At 40.7% G+C, this 22,808-nt stretch overlaps 2 protein-coding genes across 2 annotated transcripts; both read right to left on the bottom strand.

Moving 5' to 3' along the window:
• Positions 1-3,205: 3,205 nt before the first annotated feature.
• Positions 3,206-4,230, bottom strand: LOC103932723 (ribonuclease S-7). The gene is made up of 2 exons (XM_009342360.3): positions 3,916-4,230; positions 3,206-3,732 (listed from the first exon to the last, which is right to left on the bottom strand). The coding sequence occupies exons 1-2, from the start codon at positions 4,165-4,167 to the stop codon at positions 3,244-3,246; spliced, it is 741 nt and encodes a 246-aa protein (XP_009340635.2). The 5' UTR covers positions 4,168-4,230; the 3' UTR covers positions 3,206-3,243.
• A 14,427-nt stretch (positions 4,231-18,657) lies between these two features.
• On the bottom strand, positions 18,658-20,921 carry LOC125475882 (F-box/kelch-repeat protein At3g06240-like). Its single transcript, XM_048581245.1, has 3 exons — positions 19,244-20,921; positions 19,055-19,103; positions 18,658-18,966 (listed from the first exon to the last, which is right to left on the bottom strand). Exons 1-3 carry the CDS (start codon positions 20,909-20,911, stop codon positions 18,770-18,772), a joined length of 1,914 nt encoding a protein of 637 aa, XP_048437202.1. The 5' UTR covers positions 20,912-20,921; the 3' UTR covers positions 18,658-18,769.
• Between the last annotated feature and the right edge of the window lie 1,887 nt (positions 20,922-22,808).

Raw genomic sequence — 22,808 nt, 5'->3', positions numbered from 1 at the left:
AATATTTATGGGGAGATGGAGTAAAAACTGCAAATTATTTGTTGAATATAGTTCCTTCAAAAGCAGTAGAAAACACTCCATTTGAATTATGGACTGGAAAGAGACCGAGCTTGAATCATTTACACGTCTGGAGATGTAAAGCAGAAGCCAAAATTTACAACGCAGTGGTGTTAAACTTGATCCCAAGACAATTAGTTGTTACTTCATTGGTTATGCCGAGAGATCAAAAGGGTTTAAATTCTACCCTTCTAGCAATCAAGGTCCTAAATTGTTGAGACAGAGAAAACAATATTTATGGAGCACAGTCTGGACGATGAGTCTGGGACAAATGATAATGATTTTGTGTTTGAAGAGGAAATAGACACTAGCACTACTATAGAACATGCAAAGATTTCTTCTCTCAAGGCATCAATAGTGGCAACTGAATTTCCAAGGTACATGCATGATGACACAGAGGCAATTGAATTTCCAAGGCACATGCATAATGATACAAATGAAGTTGAAGGGAACGTGAATTCTGAGCAAGGAAATAAATTGGGAGCCATACCACCGATTGATAATGATGTCAATATCAACCGTGTCAATGAGCTTATGGACACCGAAGCATTACTCATGCAAACACAGCAAGGGCAAGAGGGTGGCATAGTTGAAAATCAACCAATGGTCCTGAGGAAATCAACTAGGTTAAGAAGATCAACTGCCTTAGAAAATTTTGTGTACATGACTGAAGCAGCAGCCAACAACATTGATTTGTCAGAATTCGATGATCCCAAAACTTTTAAAGAAGCAGTATCAAGTATAAATGCTACCAAATGGATAGAAGCAATGGAAAGTGAACTGGGATCGATGAAAAATAATGAAGTCTAGGAGCTTGTAGAGAAAATAGAAAACATGAAGCCAATAGGCTGCAAATAGGTATTCAAGACCAAAAGAGATTCGAAGGGAAATATAGAGAGGCACAAAGCGAGACTTGTAGCAAAAGGGCTTACTCAAAGAAGGGGAGTGGATTATAAAGAGACCTTCAGTCCTTTTTCAACAAAAGATGCACTTTGAAGAATGCATCTACATGAAGTAACCAGAGGGATTCTTAGAAGAATGGAATCAAAATTCAATTTGTAGATTGAAAAACCCAATATATGGTTAAAACAAGCATTAAGACAATGGTATCTCAAGCTTCATGTAGTTGTTAAAGAGAATGGCTTTGCTGAGAATCCTTCTCATAACTGCATATACTTGAGGATCAGTGGGAGTAGCTTCATAATATTGGTCCTTTATGTGGATGACATACGACTTGCAATGAACACAGGTAGCTTATTGGAAGAAACCAAGAAATTGCTGCAAGAAAACTTTGAAATGAAAGACCTTGGAGAAGCTTCGTATGTTCTTGGTATTGAAATTAAAAGAGATAGGAATAATGGATTGCTGGGGTTATCACAAAAGGGTTACTTGGACAAGGTTTTAAAAAGATTTAACATGGCTTCTTGTGGCATTATTGAAATGCCAATTTCAATGGATAACAGATAAAGCAAAGAGCAGTGTCCCAAGAATGAGTTGAAAAGAAGAAACATCGAAGGCAAACCACGTGCCTCTCTTGTTGGAAGCTTGATGTATGCACAAGTGTGCACAAGACTTGATCTTGCTTTCACTATCAGTGTTCTTGGGAGGTTTCAATCTGACGCAGGGGAGGCTCACTAGAATGGAGCCAAGAGGGTATTAAGGTACCTTCAAAGAACCAAGGAACATATGCTTATTTACAGGAAAACTGATGAGCTTGTGTTAGAAGAGTATAGTGATTCATATTTTGCTGGATGTCCAGATGACCTTAATTCTACTTCGGGTTATATTTTCACTATGGCATGTGGTGCAGGTTTGTAGAGAAGTGTGAAGCAAGCAACAGTGGCTCTACCTTGGTGGCTGAATATCTCTCATGTTGTGAAACTGTCAATCAAGCTATATGGTTGAAAATTTTCATTGCAGGACTTAGTGTAGTGGATTCTATTTCGAGACCAATTCAAATTTATTGTGATAACAATGCAGCTATTTTCTTCAGCAAGAACAACAAAAATCATTTGCAACAAGTAATTTAGATATCAAATATTTGATTGATCGAGAGAAAGTGACGGCAAGTTTGGTGAAGATTGATTACTTGGAGACCGGTTCTATGGTTGCAGATCCTTTAAACAAAGCAGTTCCAGTTGTGGTTTTCAAGAAGCATTTTGCAAAGATGGGTCTGTTAGCTAGTTTTGATGAAGTTAATTAGTGGAAGCAAGTAAATCCTGGAACGTGTTTTGTTACCAGTTACTAGTTCATATGATAGGTATTTATGAATAAGTATTAATAAATTTTCTTCATTGATAAGGTTTCCACACTAACGAAGTCTTAAAAGTTGTGTGGTTGTTTCGAAGTTTTCCCTTTAGATGCACAGCTTTAGTTATGACAGTACATGTATATTTTATTATGCATAATGGTTTTGACAATATTATGATTGGTCAGTAGGACAAACAACCAAGAGTTTCAATATGAAACATTAAGATAAATTGATCTATCGATTCTTAAGGGGACCAAGTGCAGGATGTGAGAAACTACACATCTACAGACACATTTTACACAAAATCTTGTGGGAGTTCAATGTGTTAGTGAGTTTTGTGAATGTAATTATGGGGATTTTGTTCGACGAATTGAACAGGTTACCCCTTAGTTCTTCATGAATACTAATTAATTACCTGAACTTGTATTCGTGATTCAAGTTGGTGCTGATCTCGTGAATCAAGTGTTAGCTCTAGTGGGATAATGTAAGTTCTAATGAGAGCTGAACACTTGATCATCTTTAGTTTGGAGACGTGAGGATATAAGATATTGGAATTAACTAAGGTTGTAAGCTGATAAGGAATTTGTATAATAGGGGTTTCAGCTAAAACAGTCACGATAGTGTTGAAACACTTATAATGGATGTGAATGATAGGTTTTCTTGGTGATATGGTTAGATTATTGATTAGGATTGTATAATTGGAAGAGTCCTTATCAATCGTCATCGTATGTAGTATAAAACAAGGGGTCCCTGCGCTCTCTCAATCACTCAAAATAAATAATACTCAAATCCCATTCATTGAGCGATTGCATCCAGTTGAGGAGAGCTGCAGAAGATCCCTAGTTTCCAAGAGATGTCTTCTTCAGTTTAATGGTTACTTTTGGTACTGTGATTATTGTATTCCTCTTACTTTATTTATATTGATCTTACAGTTGTTACCATAGCTTTATGTGGGCTATACTTGGTACAGTTTCCGGGTCTGTGCGCTGAAACTTGCAACTGGTTGTTTCGCCTGGATCACAGTCAATTCTGTTATTGCCAGATTCATCATAGCAGAGGGCGACTTGGGCCAAATATATTAATTTCTTGCTCTGCTTCTGCATTTGTTGATAGCATCTGATATTGACGGAATGTCCGCCAGTTTCGGACTCAATGGCCTTTGTTATCTGATCGATGGAGTACAATTTGTATAACGACATCTTTGGCTGAAGTGGTTGGGGTACAATATTAGCCTTCTGCAGGATTTGAGCTATATCAAAATCATGGTACGTCGCTAGGGTCTTCCGGAAGTACTCGGTCTTCGGGAACACGTTGTCGGAGCACTTTCCGTGCTTATCATACTCTCTTTGCCAGAATTTGACATGGTCCCCATCTCTCCAATCCCACCACGAACTGAGTAGCTCCTTTTTCAGTGCATCATCCATCTACATATATTATTTATTTAAAACATAAGAAGAAAACTGGTTAAGAATACACGTACATATACGGTACACATGTAGGGAGATATATAATGATACATATATACACATATACATATATACATACATACACATACGTAGGGACACACATGAATATTAACTATTGAGAGTTAATTTGTGAATAATTACCCCATTCACATTAAAGGCATCCCCCATGCAGGTAAGGGATGAAGAGGATGATTTATTCGCAGGCCAGAGACCATGAATAGTGAACTGAAGATGAGATGGTTGCATGATGTGGCATTTATTCACCCCCCCTATAGCTTGGCATTCAGCAGCTGGCCAGAACTGAACATGCATAAAGTATTGGAATGGTGTGTAAGCGGATGAAACTGTGACAAACAAGAAGAAAAATATGACTTGTACTAACTTTGACTCCATTTCTATTTCTACCTGATGTTTTGAAGACGAAGTTGCATGTATTTATAGTACCTATGGGGTGGAGGTGGAGGTGGAGGTGGTGAAGGGGTTAAAATGAAACGATCGAAACAGATGCGAAATTGCGAAAAACTTAATTAAGTAACATTCCTACTCCCACTACAAATGAAAATCAATACAAGTCTGCAATTCAGTATATAACTTGTTACATATCACTATCAAGTTTTCAATTTATAGGCAAAAGAAACTGCATGCATGTGTGGACATGCTGTGAGAAATTTGTATCCAACACAGATTATTGTTTTGTTTCCATTTCAAGAATTCACCAACAAATAACACATATACATTTTCAAGTACTCCATCACGACCATTACACATGCCACCTTCCCTATCTAAAGAATAAGTTAATTTCTAATCAAGCCAAGGTTGCTCACGAGAGGAACCTTCATCCGACCTGAATGTCATGAATATCAATCAATAAGAAACCCACTTAGTTTTATGGCTTTTCTTCCCTTTATGGTAAATATGGAATTAAATTGAAAAATTCTTAATTATATACAAATCACTTACCTATGATATTGATGTTTAAAACACTATCTTTTCTTCTTCTTTTTTTTTTTTTTTTTTTTTGTTGAATTGTAGAGGCTATTTCTATGAAAAATATTTACTTAACATCTTCATTTAATTACCTATAAGATAGCTAGGTAGCCATCGATCTATCTTCAATGAAGATACCAGCACAATTATATACCTAAAGCAAAGATATAAACACGATTTTGAGTTATCACCATAACAAGTTCTAAAACATGTAGAAGCAAACAGAATATATACTACATGTAGTTAAGGTTCTCACCATGCCAAATTTCAATACAAATGATTCCTCCATATATGGTACAAGAACAAAAACAACAAACTCAAAATTCAAAATTCAAACCAAACAATACAAAACCAAAATAATATGTACAATAATGACAAATAAAATATGAAAAAAATGGTATTAATATTGCGTGGTTTACATGCGTTGCTCACAAAATGGGAAAAATAGATGTAAAAAAAAATGAATGACTCAACCTAAAAATTAGCTTACTCATCAATCTAAATATGGAAAGTAAATTGGAGGTAGCAATGTAGTCAATGGGTTTAAATTGAAGAAATAAAATTTAGAAAAAAAATGCTTATCGTTTTTAAATCCTAAGCCTAGGCTAATCTTATAATAGTATACTTTAAATAATATCCTTAATAATAATGGTAGAGGAAGGGTGTAACCGTGTAATAAGATAATCTTACATTCTTAATAGAAAGTAGGGTTGGTAGATAAGATGCATAAATATTTTTTACCAAATTTAAAATAAGAAATATAGATACAATGAATGCATATCTCAATACACTAAAATGGATATTATTCATATCTATTCCATATGGAATGCAAATATTCTACATTAATTTCTCAAATAACGTATCTTCACAATATGATTTGAGCTAAAGTTAAGTCTTGCCTAATCCACATTCGCCATGTGGGTATCACATGACGGAATAAAATGAACTTGGGCTAAAATCAAATAACACGACACCTACAAACAAATAATGAATTATATTGAGCCGACCTAGCTGTAAGGTTATTGGGTCGGATAACACGTCTCACACTTGGTCGTATCCATCCAACCTAAGACGACATTCCATTAGAGTTGAATGGATACGCTATTATAGTATGTGATCATCATATGGACCAGACTTGTAACACTTGTGAATAATAGGATAATACTTGTGATTAAAGCAGCTGATATTAATGATTTAAATCCTAGGCTAAATCTTATGATGGTGTAATTTAATTAATATCCATAATACTAATGGTTTAGGGTGGGTGTAACTGTGTAATATGACCATCTTAATTTTCTAATGGAAAGAGTGGCAGATAAGATGCATGCATACCTTCACCAAAATAGAACAAGAAATAGAGACTACGTATGCATATCTGATAACACTAAAATGGACATGATCGTAAACATTCTACCTTCCCCGAATAACGTATAATTACAGTATAACTCAAACTAAATTCAAAGCCTAATCTACATTCACCACGTGAACATGACGTGACGGAATAAAATGAACTTAGGCTCAAATCAAATAACATAAGAGGCCCGCAAACAAATAATGAATGTTATTGAGTCGGCCCAAATTTTGAGGTTGTAGGTTCGAACAATGCAACTCTCACACCTATCATTTTATAAAATTAAGGCGTTTTATAAGGTGCGGACTTTGCGGACCTTGCATTAGAAACAAATCCCTCCCAGTTGCTTTGCACCCACTCGCAGTCATAGAGCAGAGCAGAACAGAACGTCGGCCGGCGCGGCCTCCATCGATTCCTTCTCCTGCGGGGGTCTCTTTCATTTCTGATAATTTCTGCAACAATTAATTAAATCTTTACTTACTAATCTAAATCAGTTTCTATGATGATGATGATGATATACACACACGCGCACATCAGCATGTATATAATTGAACCTTGCTTCCGAATTGCATGTGGTGATGACCGGTTGTTGTTTGGATGGGATATTTTGCATGCGTGCAATATCCCTTTTGTGCACCTCGTTGCGTTATGGTCTTGGTAGTTACTATATTTTACTTGGTCATCATGCATTGTTGGTTAATAGTAATGTCCGTGTAATCACTTACCACTCCACTCTCTCTTATTTACCCACCATCACTTCTCTCTTCATTTCTCATCGAAACTTGCGTGAACATAAGACACAATTAACACAACTAGAACATGAACACAATGCATTGCCTCCTACCTGTAGAGTTTAAACTATGGTACGTTTCATCCTGAAGGCAACGCTAGTCAGCCGCCCACACATAATAAATTAACCGAAGTTTTAATAATAAATACTTGAATTAGATTTAGAAAACGATTCAAGTTAAAATATAAAAATATCTTATTTAAGTCATAAAATCTAAAAACTCCATTTTTTTTCAAAACTAGTAAAGGAAAAAGTGACGATGAAACATCGCCAACAACAATTGGAGTCATGGCCCTCAAAAACATGCGCCCGTCGAAACGTCTCTTCCTCATTAATGAATTAAAACCGTCGCCGCATGCAATCGTGCGTCCCAAATCCCTGAAAACCTCGATCCTATCTTTGAAGATTCCCAAGATATCCAAAATGATTGGCCATTTCCCGGTTAATTTTCCCTCAAATTCAAAACCCTAGCGCCTCCGAATACCAAACGTTTGATCTTCCCTCTGAAATGCCTATAAATACCCAGATTTCTTTTATTTGCATCCCACGCTTCAAAAACTTTGAAATCTCTCTTGCCATTCCTGCTTGCTCCAACCACAAAACCTCAAACTCATCTATCACAAACCCCCTTTTTAGCCTACGCAAACCTTTGACTCCTTACCAATGGCCTCCTTCATCTTAAAGCTTTCCGACGAGTGTAACAAATGCAAAGATTTCATCGACCGGAGAGCCATCAAAACGCTACGCTTCGAAAACGACCTAGCCACCACCCACCAAATTCTGGGCCCACTATTCAAAGATGCAGTGCCATCGTGCATCACCAACCTCCTCAAGGAACAGTGCCTAACACCCGTGCTGCAAGGGTTTGACTGGTCGAAATGGTGTTTGGCACTGCCCCAAGGAGCTTGGCCCTCGACCACTACAGCTTGGGCCGTCTGGGTCGACCGAATGGGAACAATCTTCGACAAAGAATGGGACGCTCTCGGCATTCATGACGCCATCAAGCTCTCAACCATGGAGATCATCATGGATAAAGAGCTGTTCATGACGGCCCTGAGTTTATGGTGTTTGGCTACCAACACCATGATCTTTCCTTTCGGCCCTATCAGCCCCACCGTCCTTGATATCTCATTTATCCTTGGGACTTCCCCATCTAGTCTTCCAATAGATGCTGCCCTTGCCGGGTGCCCGTCGAACCTCGACCTAAAAACGTTGTTCGACGAACGAGCCGTCGAGACACTCAACCGAGGAGATCGAGAGCCTTCAAAAGAAGAGGTTCAAAAGCTACACAAGAACTTCTTCAACTACAACACTCTCATTCTCCACTTCATCGGCCGAGGCGAGGAGAGCCTTAGGAAGGGAGAACATAAAACCTTCCTTTTCTACTGGTACAACAAATTCATCTGTTGTACCCCTTGGGTCAAATTTCATGTCTTGTGGAACAAGTATGGCCATATAAGCGGAGTCACTCGGATTTCATCCACAAACCTGCACGAGCTGAAACTGCAAACGACACCACAAGCTCCTCGTTCGCATGAGCCTAAAAGGCGACAACCAAAGCTCCTCGTTCGCACGAGCCTAAAAGGTGACAACCAAACGCTCCTTGTCTGCACGAGCTGAAACTGCAAACGACACCACAAGCTCCTCGTTCGCACGAGCCTAAAAGGCGACAACCAAAGCTCCTCGTTCGCACGAGCCTAAAAGGTGACAACTAAACGCTCCTTGCCTGCACGAGCTGAAACTGCAAACGGCACCAAACGCTCCTTGCCTGCACGAGCTGAAACTGCAAACGGCACCAAACGCTCCTTGCCGATCATCCAATCCCGGCTGATTGGAAAATCTCAGACGACTTGCCTGACGAGGAGGTGTTCTACATCGACATCTTCCCAACATGGACGATGTTCTTCGACGGATCCGCACGAGCAGACGGAGCGGGGGCATGAGTAGTATTCATGTCGCCACAAAGGCAAATACTACCTTACTTCTTCCAACTGAATGAGCTATGCTCCAACAATGTTGCTGAGTACCAAGCATTGATCATCGGGCTCCAAATGGTGATCAACATGGAAATCACAGCTCTTGAGGTATATGGCGATTCCAAGCTCATAATCAATCAACTCTTAACTGAATATGAGGTGAGGAAAGATGATCTCGTCCCATACTTCTGGCTAGCGACCCAACTGCTACAAAAGTTCGAAGCTGTGACACTGGAACATGTGCCAAGAAAGGAAAATCAAATGGCAGACGTTCTCGCCAATCTAGCCTCGAGTATGACACTAGGAAAAGATGAAATTGCAGACGTGCCAGTTTTCCAAAGATGGGTGATTCCGCTCGTTAATGAAATGTTACTAGATGATACAAATGTCATCTCAGTACTTCCAGTCGATGCTGAAGAGTGGAGACAACCACTGATCGACTACTTAGAGCACGGAAAGCTTCCAGATGATCTCAGACACCGTTCCGAAATACGTCGACGAGCACCTCGCTTCCTTTACTACAAAGGAACACTCTATCAACGCTCTTTTGAAGGAGTGTTCCTGAGATGCCTAGGTGAGGAAGAAGTTAATCTAGCCATGGAAGAAGCACATTCAAGTGTGTGTGGGGCACATCAGTCTGGACCAAAGCTATATTTCCGGCTTAAAAGAATGGGTTACTACTGGCCGAGCATGGTGAAGGACTGCCTGGAACACGCCAAAAGGTGCCAAGCCTGCCAATTCCACGCCAACTTCATACATCAACCGCCTGAACCATTACACCCTACAGTTGCTTCATGGCCGTTCGACGCATGGGGATTGGACGTTGTAGGACCAATTACGCCAAAGTCATCTGCAGGGGAAGCTTACATCCTAGCTGCAACAGATTACTTCTCCAAGTGGGCTGAAGCCATCCCTTTAAGGGAAGTAAAAAAGGAAACTGTTGTTCGTTTCATCAAGGAGCATATCATCCACCGATATGGGGTGCCTCGCTACATTATCACTGACAATGGAAAGCAGTTCTCCAACCGACTCGTGGACGAGCTTTGCGACAAATACAAGTTCAAGCAGCACAAGTCTTCCATGTATCACTCTCCTGGCCCGCAAGAGCATAAACTGTGTACGGCAAAATCATCATCAAAACCATCACTCATTTGAACTACGTTATGACTTGATCCCTTCTTTGGAAGAGTACGTAGGCAACTTGAAACTTCAAAACTTCAAGTACAGTCACATCAAAATAAATAAATAAATGTTTCATTAAAGAAAGTCAATTTTATTACATCATCAAAAAAAAAAAAAAAAAAAAAAGATGGAGCTTTCACAAAGGTTGTTCACGTGAAGACCCACTACGTGGCAAAACTCTAGAAGCGGAAGACATCGGAGTAGAAGGCATCGGAGCGGGAGGCATTGAAGATAGAGCATTCGAGGCCTCAATTCTGGGTGGAACGCTAGATGACCCAGGAAAAAGGTGCCTCTGGAGATAAGTCGCAAGCCTTTGACAGTCACTTTGAATTCGACCTTCAGATTCTTACAGCTCATCAAGCTTCCTCTTCATGCCCGTCGAATAGTTATTTGCAAGCACATGCAAACTTCTATTCTCGTACTTAAGCTGTTTGATCTCTTGCTTAAGATTTTCCACCTCTGCCATCAATGATTCCACTTGACGAGATCGAGCAAGCAGGCGTTGGCCCATGTTGGACACAGAGCCCGCACACTGAACACTGAGAGCGAGGGACTCTTGAACGGCCAACTTATCGGACCGTCCTGAAAGCAGCCTACTATTTTTGGGAGTAAGGAGGTTCCTAGCTACTATCGTAGCTGTTGTTGCATCCGTCATCACGGAGTCTTCACCTGTAAGAGGGCCATTAGAAGATAAAAAAGACGGGCACCATACCTTACCTTGACGCGGCGCACTGCTGAGACTCAAATCTAAGCAAATGTTAGATGGGTTGGCCATTTTTCAAAGGTGTTAAAAGAGAAGGGTCGGATGGAGAAAAATCTCAAGGGGCTGTTAAAACAAAATACACCGGAGATGATTTTCACGAATGAGCAACCTTCAAGATGTGCATGTTGGAGGTAATCGATACCTCTATAAAGAGGAGAGGCGACACGACCACCGATTCAAAAATGGAAGAGACACCACTCTTCAAAATCTCAAAAGCCAGATAAAAGGCGTAAGTTAGGCGACGCTTTCTCGGCTTTTCAGAAAACGCGTTTAACTTTGTCAAAAGATCTCTGACAAAGCCGCATCCGCACTACTGTTTGCCATTCAGAAATCAAAGAGGCGCTTGCTCAAAAATCGAAGAAGCATTTGTTCAGAAATCGAAGAGACGCTTGCTCAAAAATCGAAGAAGCGTTTGTTCAGAAATCAAAGAGGTAACACCCTCCGAACCTCAAAAGCTGGGCTGCTTATTCAAGGATCGAAGAGTCATCACTCTCTGAATTTCAAAAGCTGAGCTCTTCCAGATTTGTCATCACCCTTCACATGCAACCCCAGCTTTGCAGAAATCACGGGCAACTTTGTCAAAGATTTCTGACAAAGTTGAGAACGCGTGAATCTTACTGTTCAATTACCCAACAGTTGTCGACAATGGTAAAGGAACAGTACCACCACTTGCTATTGGGAAATCCCTATATATGTCAACCTTCATCTTTTATGGCAAGGTAGACCTGCAAAAAAAAAAAAAAAAAAAAAAAGCCCAACTCTTCCTCACCTCTGAGGGCGCACTCCCAGCAAAGCCTCTCGAAATACTCAATTTTTTTCTTTTTCCCCAAAGAAGATACCAGATGCCTGGAATACAGATGAGGCAGGAGGAAACGGTAAATCGAAGCATGTGGAGACAAGCACAACAAATATATGTGCTGATTCATTCGCTGCTTCTTCAAAAAGCAAAAGTATCTCATATCATCAAGGGTGAAAGCAAAGGTATCTCATATCATGCTTTTTCCCTGTCTTTTCCTTTGCCCTTGTTCTCACCTGCCAAGACAAGGACAGAGAAAGCAATATGTCGGAACCTCCACTCAAACTTGCGCTGCCACCAAGAAGTGAGGGTCCATTCAAATGCAAGGTTTGCATTCAACTTCTGCATCAGAGGACAAATACTACAAGAGAAGATGCAAACCTGCATAAGGAAATACCACTTCTGCAAGGGGAGCAAGTAAGGCAAGTGAAAATGATACATCGAAGCATGTGGAGACAAGCACAACAAATATATGTGTTGATTCGTTCGCTGCTTCTTCAAAAGCAAAAGTCTCATATCATGCTTTCTCCATGTCCTTTCCTTTGTCCTTGTTCTTACTCGCATGGCAAAGTGAAAGAGAGCAATCAGCCGGCACTTGGAGTCAGTCTTCCGATCTGGAACCGACTACCTGGAATCTATTCCCTGGTTGCTTACCTAGCGTTGCTCTCGAGTAGTCATCTTCAACGGTTGATACACTTCCAGAGAAGGGACCACATCTGCTTGGAGAACAGCTAAGACGAGTGACAATGAAACATCAATCTTGTGGATCGTCAGCAAACGCAACAACTGCATATGCTGAGTCATCCTCTAACCCTCTTCAATACGAATTGGAAAGATTGAACAAAGAAACAGGTCATCACCTCCACCTCGTGCTTGCCTGCCATGTGTCTGAATCCTGAAACCGCTCATGGTCCTATTTTCACTCAAGATCAAGCCTCGATGGCCCTTGAAGAAATCACAAGCCCGATTCAAAATCAAGTGTTCTCCACCCTTGAATCAAATTCAACTCCAGATAAAAGGAGTAAGTTCAGACCTTCGGGGGAGACCAAAAGAATCCTCCAGCCTAATTCAAGATCAAGCCTCGATGGCCCTTGAAGAAATCACAAGCCCAATTCAAAATCAAGTGTTCTCCACCCTTGAATCAAATTCAACTCCAGATAAAAGGAGTAAGTTCAGACCTTTGGGGGAGACCAAAAGAATCCTCCAGCCTAATTCAAGATCAAGCCTCGATGGCCCTTGAAGAAATCACAAGCCCGATTCAAAATCAAGTGTTCTCCACCCTTGAATCAAATTCAACTCCAGATAAAAGGAGTAAGTTCAGACCTTCGGGGGAGACCAAAAGAATCCTCCAGCCCAGTTCAAGACTAAGCCTGTGGAAAATCAACGATTGGAGGAAACCAGAAAATCTTCCAGTCGAACTCAAGATCAAGCCTCAATAGCCCTTGAAGAAATTTCCAGCCCAATTCAAGATCAAGCCTCGACAGCCCTTGGGTTGACATCTACATTAAGGGACTTCAAAACGCATCTTCTACACGTGTCAAGCACATGTCTACGACGCGCCTTGAAGTGGGGGCATTTGTAGACATCGAAATTTTAGTAAAACAAATGTTCACCAATGCATTAAAGTTTTGACGTGTCAAGGCATACATGGCATACGCCACGTGTTGTACAAATTGTACACATGGCGTGTGACTCAACAAAATAGGAAGAAATACCCTTGAAGGATTAAACAAGTTTTTCTTCTCATTTTGGGCAATGACAAGGCAAGTACATTTCAATCCATTGAGGATCAAAACAAGTTTTTCTTCTCATGTTGGGCAATGACAAGGCAAGCACACTTCAATCCATTACGGATCAAAGCTTTTGTGGTGGTGATTCATTCTCAAAGCCTATAAATAGGCTTCTCCATCAAGGTATCAAGCATCAAGCAATTCACAAATACATTTCTCTACTCCAAAATTAGAAGAGGAATTCCCCAAATCCTTGAAGCTTTGAAACTCCAAAGCTTCCAACCATCCAAATTCCCAAGAATTCTGAAGGATCAAGAAAGCTCTCTTCGTTCTTCGTTAAATCCTCTTTCAAGATCAAGCCCCGACGGCCCTTGAAGAAAGTGTTCATCCGTTCATCCTAAGCATAAGCCCCCAACGGCCCTTTGGATCAACAACCTCAATCCACACATCCAATCGTTCTTCAAGATTAAACCCAAAAGCCCTTGAAGATCCGCTCATCCATCAACCTTCAAGATCAAGCCCAAAAGCCCTTGAAGAAATCCACACAACCATTATTCAAGATCAAGCCCCAACGGCCCTTGAAGAAAGCATTCATCATTCATCATCCGTTCATCCTAAGCTCAACCCCCAACGGCCATTTGGATCAACAACCTCAACAAATCCACACATCCAATCGTCCCTACTCTCCGACGCTGATTCGAGCGGCAGTACAACCATGCAAGTCATGACCACTGGAGTAACTTCAATCGAGGAGCAGCTAGCTCAGATGAATGAAGCAATCGCAAAGCTCACACGGACTGCAGATGAGAAAAACTTGCAAACCGCCGGACTCATCAACCGTCTGGAGGCACATCATGGCGTCAAAATGAAACCAAGCTCTCTTCCAACTAAGAAGACCGAAGAAGGCTTTAACCCAAATGCCTACGAACTCATGTCAAAGACTAGGCATGACTTTGCTTCCTCTTCAAATCTTGGAAAGAAGGTTTCAAACACCGTCAATGACAAAGAACGTAACCTCACCAAAACTCAAAAGAAGTTGAAGGAGCATGGTTACGGAGTTGACAACAACAAAGCCGGACTTGGCTTCACACCAAATGCACCCGTGAAGATTTCAAGCAAAGTGAAGAAAGCTAGCGCTCAACACATCAGCGTGAGCATTGAACAAGACCAAAAAGGGCCTAAACCCGCCCCTCGGACGTCGGTCTTCGATAGGATGAGCCATTCAAGCTCCAGAATTTCAATGCTTAATCGCATTGGTAGTCAAGGCCGAACCTCTGTCTTCAAGAGGCTTAACGCGCTAACATCCCAAAGCTCTGTTTTTGAAAGGTTGTTAAAGCCTAAGAAACAAAGCAACACAGCTATCTCTCCTCTGCGACGATCAGCTTCGGAAAGATTTGAAGATAATGAGAAGCCTTTTGGAAAGAGGAAGACAACACCAAAGGAAGAAAAGTTCGATGGGTTAGCAGAAAAATGCGACGTTCGAAGCTTGATTCCTTCAAGGATGAAGCGCCAAACAATCCTAGAGGTCGACACAAAAGGACCACTGAAAGTAAGGAGGCGCATCATCGTCCACACTGACAAATCTTCATGCCAACAAACCCAAGAGGACGGCACTGAAGATGAAATCCCTAAGAAAGATGTCACTTCTGGCTCTTTCGACTCAAAGTCTTCACCTCGACTGTTAGGGGCATGCTCCAAGTCAAGTGAAATTGAATGATGGACTCATGTCACTCCGAAGAAACTGCACGAGAAACATATGTCTTCTCCACAAGTGCACCAATCAGAAAGGAGGGAAAACAGCTTTCGCCAACCTCCAAAGCAATGTGATGGTGCCCGAAATATCACCACTTGCGGCAATGATGTTCTTGTTCTTTGCTTTGATTGCAGGAACAGCTTGATCCTTTCTTGATGCCATTTGCGTTTTTCGATGATTTGAGGATAGAGATGAGAGGTAGAGATGTCCCACTGGGCGTGCCAAATTTGTGAACACGAAAGTTCCTTGAAACAAGAAACAAGAATAACATGTACAAAATAATATTTTGTGTTTAATGATTTTGGGGTTACGATCTCTCTCAAATTTGGTCATCTGATTCTATCTTCGTAGGGTGTAGGTTTGTGGATGAGTTGTTGATCCAAAGGGCCGTCGGGGCTTGATCTAAGGATGAACAGTTGATGAACGGATGAACACTTTCTTCAAGGGCCGTCGGGGCTTGATCTTGAATAATGGTTGTGTGGATTTCTTCAAGGGCTTTTGGGCTTGATCTTGAAGGTTAATGGATGAGCGGATCTTCAAGGGCTTTTGGGCTTAATCTTGAAGAACGATTGGATGTGTGGATTTGTTGAGGTTGTTGATCCAAAGGGCTGTTGGGGCTTGAGCTTAGGATGAACGGATGATGAATGATGAACGCTTTCTTCAAGGGCCGTTGGGGCTTGATCTTGAATAATGGTTGTGTGGATTTCTTCAAGGGCTTTTGGGCTTGATCTTGAAGGTTGATGGATGAGCGGATCTTTAAGGGCTTTTGGGCTTAATCTTGAAGAACGATTGGATGTGTGGATTTGTTGAGGTTGTTGATCCAAAGGGCCGTTGGGGGCTTATACTTAGGATGAACGGATGAACACTTTCTTCAAGGGCCGTCGGGGCTTGATCTTGAAAGAGGATTTAACGAAGAACGAAGAGAGCTTTCTTGATCCTTCGGAATTCTTGGGAATTTGGATGGTTGGAAGCTTTGGAGTTTCAAAGCTTCAAGGATTTGGGGAATTCCTCTTCTAATTTTGGAGTAGAGAAATGTATTTGTGAATTCCTTGATGCTTGATACCTTGATGGAGAAGCCTATTTATAGGCTTTGAGAATGAATCACCACCACAAAATATTTTTTTCCTTTCCAAGCACCATTGCCTAATTTTCCCACTTAATGCAATATTGAAATTGAAGTGGTGTAACTTATGGCCTAATTTCCCACTTAATACCATTTTAAACTTGAAGTGGTGTAACTTATGGCCTAATTTCCCACTTAACACCATTTTAAACTTGAAATGTGTATGTTTTGTCATTGCCCAAATGAGAAAAACTTGCTTTGATCCGTAATGGATTGAAGTGTGCTTGCCTTGTCATTGCCCAACATGAGAAGAAAAACTTGTTTTGATCCTCAATGGATTGAAATGTACTTGCCTTGTCATTGCCCAAAATGAGAAGAAAAACTTGTTTAATCCTTCAAGGGTATTTCTTCCTATTTTGTTGAGTCACACGCCATGTGTACAATTTGTACAACACGTGGCGTATGCCATGTATGCCTTGACACGTCAAAACTTTAATGCATTGGTGAACATTTGTTTTACTGAAATTTCGATGTCTACAAAGAGGTTCAAAAGCTACACAAGAACTTCTTCAACTACAACACTCTCATTCTCCACTTCATCGGCCGAGGTGAGGAGAGCCTTAGGAAGGGAGAACATAAAGCCTTCCTTTTCTACTGGTACAACAAATTCATCTGTTGTACCCCTTGGGTCAAATTTCATGTCTTGTGGAACAAGTATGGCTATATAAGCGGAGTCACTCGGATTTCATCTATTGTCCCGGATCAAGGTGATGGTAGCATCGCTACTCCGTTAGGTCAAACTCTTCACAGAGTTGTTGAGTCATGACCAGACTTTTGAGGTAACGTTATTTCGATCAACCTTTCTCCAGCTTTAGAATACATACTGTTTGGTCTTCTATCCTTGTATATGATCCAATTTCGTACAATGTAGCAGAGACATTTCAGACTCAGTGGTGCAATCTTGAATGTCATGCAAAAAAATTTGTAATGATGATGAATACTGTTTGTTTCCTAATCGATGAATAGAGTTTAATCTGTCAATCTATTCGAAGTAAGAAGTGTTGAGGAAAAACGCAGGTAAGCTTATGGGCCCGGGACAGAGTTCAAAAGCCATCTTTGGTGACGTTGTTTTGGGAAAACGTCACCTCCAAATTTAGTATTTGTCAAGATTTCCACCGCGATATCCGGAATACCACCTTACTCCGGTACTAGGTATTAAATATTAAGCTAATGGAAAACCTTTTGCCCTAGACTCACGGTAATGCATTAACCAGATTAAGGTTGAGGAAGTGTCGAATCATACCCGGAATGACCTCCAAATTTAAATGTTAGTCTAACATGTTTGAGTTGTCTTTGTTTTTTGATTTCGTTTGTTCTTTCACCTTGCCCCCATTCCAAGTCAGAGGATTTCAATAGTGCAACATGTCACCAAGAAGGGGCTTCCTTCTCAGTCCGAATTGTGTGTCCATCTTTAGTGATTCTTAAACGAAAGTTTGTTAGGAATTTGGTCGGCTGCATGTGGGTCAAAAATATTTTTTAAATCCTTTTGTCAAATCCTATGCATCGGACTCGTGGACTTTGAATGTCGTTTTCGGTTTCTCTGAATGTGTCACACATATTGCATGTGGTGATGACCGGTTGTTGTTTGGATGGGATATTTTGCATGCGTGCAATATCCCTTTTGTGCACCTCGTTGCGTTATGGTCTTGGTAGTTACTATATTTTACTTGGTCATCAGGCATTGTTGGTTTATAGTAATGTCTGTGTAATCACTTACCACTCCACTCTCTCTTATTTACCCACCATCACTTCTCTCTTCATTTCTCACCGAATCTCTCTCTCTCTCTCTCTCTCTCTCTCTCTCTCTCTCTCCACTCTCTCTTGTATTTTGTGTATAATGCTAGCAGAAAAAGTGACAGTGGAGGTTATCCAGAGAAATATATTGGCGCTAATACTAGATGATATTCATGCGGAGGTTGAGATAGAAGGACCTCAATTTTGGTAGATTTTAGATGTTGTTATCTTGTAAAATGTTAGACAACTTCATTCACTTAGTATATATTACCTAGTTAAACTCATTCGAATTTCTCTTCGTATATTGTTTCTAATCTTAGTACCTCACCCAATTCATGAATTTGAGTTAAGGTCTTTTTTTTTTCTTTTTCTTTTCTTCTTTTCAAATTTCTTCTCAACTGATGCAGTTTAAGGTTTATTAATTATAGATCGATATAATTAGTATGTGAGTGGGCAAGAATCCGGATGTAATTCATGTGAAAAGAAAAAAAAATTCAATTCTTTTTAAATAAATTTGGTATAGGGCACGATTACACAGAAGTGCCCAATCAGTTGAAAAGGGCTGTCAGACCTATCAGAATGAAGGCACAAATTAGGCTCTATAATGCTTTGCCTTGATAACACAAACAACTATATTGTGCCCTTCGGCCAAAGGACACACTTTGTTGCTACATTGTTGCTATTTGTCTACAAGCACATATGTTGGTGCTCTTTGGCCTCAAAGGGCACACAATAATTTATTGTGTGCAGTGCCCATATTTTTTGTAGTTTGCCAAGTGCTATGCATATATATGCAACCGGAGAGCTTGTCTAACGACCGATTTCAGCAATCTTGGTCCAAGATTTCAGAGATCTGTCATCGTAGTCTATTTCATACAATGCAAAGTGAGTTATGCGGAAGGTCAAGCTAGTAATGCTCTCGTCGAGAATATTAACAATTTCTCCAGCTTTTTTCCTTTCTTCTTCCGTCAACTTCCCGTAGAGGAGACTCAAATATGGCATAGAACCTGCATCAAATATTGCAGACACGCAGATTACATACGTACATTCCCGTCAACACTTTAAGAAATTAAGTCACTGTAAACAACAACTTACTGTTGTAGAAACCGAAATGGTAGCTCCAACTTTGGGCATTTTCAAACAACTAAGAAAAGAAGGTGTAATGATAAGTGAGTCTATTCAAGCTCAAACCAAAACGAGAAAGATGAAAAGGAAACAAAACAGAACAAAACAAAACATCAAGAAAATCAATATGTATTAACAAGGGATCGAGAAAATATATACCTCTCGATCCATCAATAATGAAACACACTGGTGATAGTAATTCTTAGTAACCACCCGATCAACTTTAGCAACGATGTCATCCATAGGAGCAAATCTAAACTTGTTAAGGGCATCCTCACGACTCATCATCTGGATGGATCCCAGGATGGGGATGTGAGGTTCGATCTCCGGCCCACCAAACTCCGCCTGGAGGCCCTCCATCACCTTCTTGATTCTATGGGAAACATCAGCCGGTGGAATGGCCCAAACCGAATATGAGTACAACCTCCGGCAACTTTCCCTCTTCCCGTCTACCACCACTATCGCATCTTCATCTTTATCTGAGCAAGTATTCTCTATGCTCTTAAGCTTGTGGCTGCGTCCCATGACCGAAACTATGCTATTCACATAAACAATAATACTATCTTTATCTTCTGTTTCAATGGGAATATGCTTAAGCTTTTTGGTACAAAGATTAAAGAAAACTACGTGTCCATCACTGTCAATCATAAGCCACTCATCGCCCCACAACGCCACAGGTCCAGACCTACGTATCTTATCATCTGTGCCCTCAATGGTCAAGTGTTTTGTCCAAGCACCCTTAAAGTCATCATCCATCACCCACATTTCATAAGGTTCAGGATATCGACGATGGTCCACACTAAGGGCAAAAAAAGCAACTGATTCATTCCAAACAGTAAGCTTCAAATAGAGGTGATTCGACCGGACAAACTGTTGGAGCTCAGATGGTAAGGGTATACCGTGAAATACCTCACGACTTGTATCGAAGGAAATGATCAATTTCCCATTCGCATGGAATCGATGCTCAACTGCGTCAAATGGAAATAATTCCTTATCTTGCTCAATTCCCAGCCAATAACACATTCCCTTGAAGGACATCTGGAAATCCTCAGGCCAAAACAAAGTAGTTTCGGTTTCTAAAGAATCTGTGTTGATCTCTTCCCAAAAATCACAACCCATGGTGTATACTACTGCTCTGTGCCGACTAAGAAATGTCCGGCAGTGTTCATCTACCTCTTGAAAATAAGTAGTAAAGGTCACAACTTTGTACTCATTAGACATGGGAGCATAGCCAAATCCAGTATGAAAACCAGTTTCCATATGTTCTTGCGGATCGTAATCATCCGGCTGGTCCAAGGGCCACATTGGAAGGCATGGCTCATCGGGAATACGATTGAATTCCCCAATTCCGGGATTGCATAAAACTAGGCCACTCTCACTAGATAGTAAAACAATGCCATTGCAGTGGCCGTGGATACGAAATTGTTGTTCCGGCACTCCGATATTTTGAATCAAAGATTGAGGAATAATGATGTCCTGGACACCAACAAGAGAGCAGCTATTGCTATGCTCGTCATCAGTATTATCATCGTCTCTGCAAAACTCAAGAATTGATAATACTTCTTCAGTCTCCCCCTTCTTAGTGGTGCTGTTACACTTGGGGTTCTCCTCCTCCTCCTCCTCATGCTGCCGCTGCACTACTAATCGCGCCAAAAAGACGTGGAGAGTGGTGAGATTGTTGTTCGCGGAGTTGGAGAGGTGATTTGACACGAAACCCGGATTGTTGATGAGAGCAGACCACCATTTAGAGACACATTTGAATCGCATCAGAGTTTTGGGAGGCAGAGTTAGTAGGATTTTCACCAACATATCTTGTCCCATTTTCATTTTGCCTCCTCGCGCTCTCCCTCTAACGATAAACAACAAATTATGAAAACTTTTTAATTAAGATTTCTAAGAAGAAAAAATCACAAACAGTAAACTGATTCAGATTTTAGATCAAATCTTTGATTAATTCTCGGAAGCAAGGTCCAATTACATACATCCTGATCTGCGTGTGTGCATATCATCACCACAGAAACTGATTAGGATTAGTAAGTTAAGATTTTAATTAATTGTTGCAGAAATTACCGGAGACGAAAGAGACCCCCGCCGGAGAAGGAGTCGATGGAGGCCGCACTGCTGGTTTTGTGTTCTGCTCTACAACCGTGATGATAGACCAGAGTGTGAGAGATGCGTTTCTTGAACCCTCTAACTCAAAAGTAGGGCCCACCAAATATCATCCATTGCTTTCTTTGTGGGCCTCATGGAACATGTTATTTGATTTTAGCCGAGTTCAGTTCTTCTGTCACATCGTGTCAACATGGCATAATGTGGATTATGCCTTGATTTTAGCCTGCATTATACTGTAAAGATACATTATTCGGAAAAAAAAAGTATAGTATTTGCATTTCTTAGATTAGATATGAATCATGTCAATTTTAATGTATTGAGATATGCATTCATTGTATCTATATTTTGAGTAAATATCAGTTTACTACCCTCAAGTTTCATGATTTTCAACATTTGGTACATGAAGCTTTTTTCGTCCCAGAGTCATATCTAAAGTGTTAATTTTGGGATAGTCTCATACATCCGTTAGTCAAACTGTTAACTCTGCCTTTAACTGATGATGTGACGCCTATGTGGACAACAACTGGACGCCACGTGTCATTAAGGGATCCACGTGAAAATTAAAAATTCAAAAAAATAATTATTTAAAGAAAAGTTAAAAAAAAAACAACAACAAAAGCAAAACCCAGATTGTCTTCCCTAAATCCCAATGTGCCCACCCTCCTACCCCCATCACCCGCAACCACTTCCCTCCCCATTACGCCTCCATCCCACCTTCTCCCATCCCCCATCATCCCTCCCAAAAATCCCACCGTCGCCACCCGAGCCCACCCCCTTCTCCCATCCCAAAAATCCCGTCGTTGCCCTCCTTCTCCCGTCCCACAGTCCTTTTGAAGCTGTTGATAGCGAGGTCTAAATCCTTGAGGTTTTTTAGACGACCCAGCGAGTCAAGAATCTCGCCAACTAAGTTTCACTCGGTGAGCTAGAGCACCTCAAGGTTCGTCAAATTGTCGAGCTCCGCCGGGATCCTACCGGGGTGAAACGGGTTGTAGGAAAGGTTGAGCATTTTTAGGGTGGAAATGTTGTCGAGAAACGGAAGGATGGTGCTTTCGATGAGATTATAGACGAGAGAGAGGACCTCGAGTTTCTGGAAGCGACCGAAGAAGTCGGGAATTGGTCTGGAGAAATTGTTTCCGGTGAGTCGAGGTATTTGAGGTTAGGAAGGGTGGCGGGGAGGGTGCTGGTGAGAAGGTTCTGGGAGAGGTCAAGATGCTCGAGATTTTGACAAGGGAAAAGTGAGGGAGGGAGGGTGGGCACGGGGGATTTGGGGAAGACGATCTGGGTTTTGCTTTTGCTTTATTATTATTATTTTAAAAAAAATTAATAACTTTTCTTTAAATAATTTTTTTTTTTTGAATTTTTAATTTCCACGTGGATCATTTAATGACACATGACGTCCACTCATTGTCCAGCATAGGCACCACATCATCAGTTAACAGTTTAACTAACAGATGTGTGAGACTGTCCCAAAATTAACACTTTAGGTATGACTCTAGGATGAAAAAAAACTTCATGTACCAAATGTTGAAAACCACGAAACTTGAGGGTAGTAAACTGATATTTACCCCTATATTTTTGTTCTACACTAGCAATTGGGCCTTTGGTAGCAATT

This window comes from the organism of the source record quoted next, unplaced genomic scaffold, assembly GCF_019419815.1.
Source record: "Pyrus x bretschneideri cultivar Hongxiangsu unplaced genomic scaffold, Pyrus_bretschneideri_v1 Contig165, whole genome shotgun sequence".
Classification (NCBI taxonomy): Eukaryota; Viridiplantae; Streptophyta; class Magnoliopsida; order Rosales; family Rosaceae; genus Pyrus; species Pyrus x bretschneideri.
The sequence above is the reverse complement of the archived record's forward strand: the minus strand, read 5'-3'. Positions and strand labels throughout refer to the sequence as shown.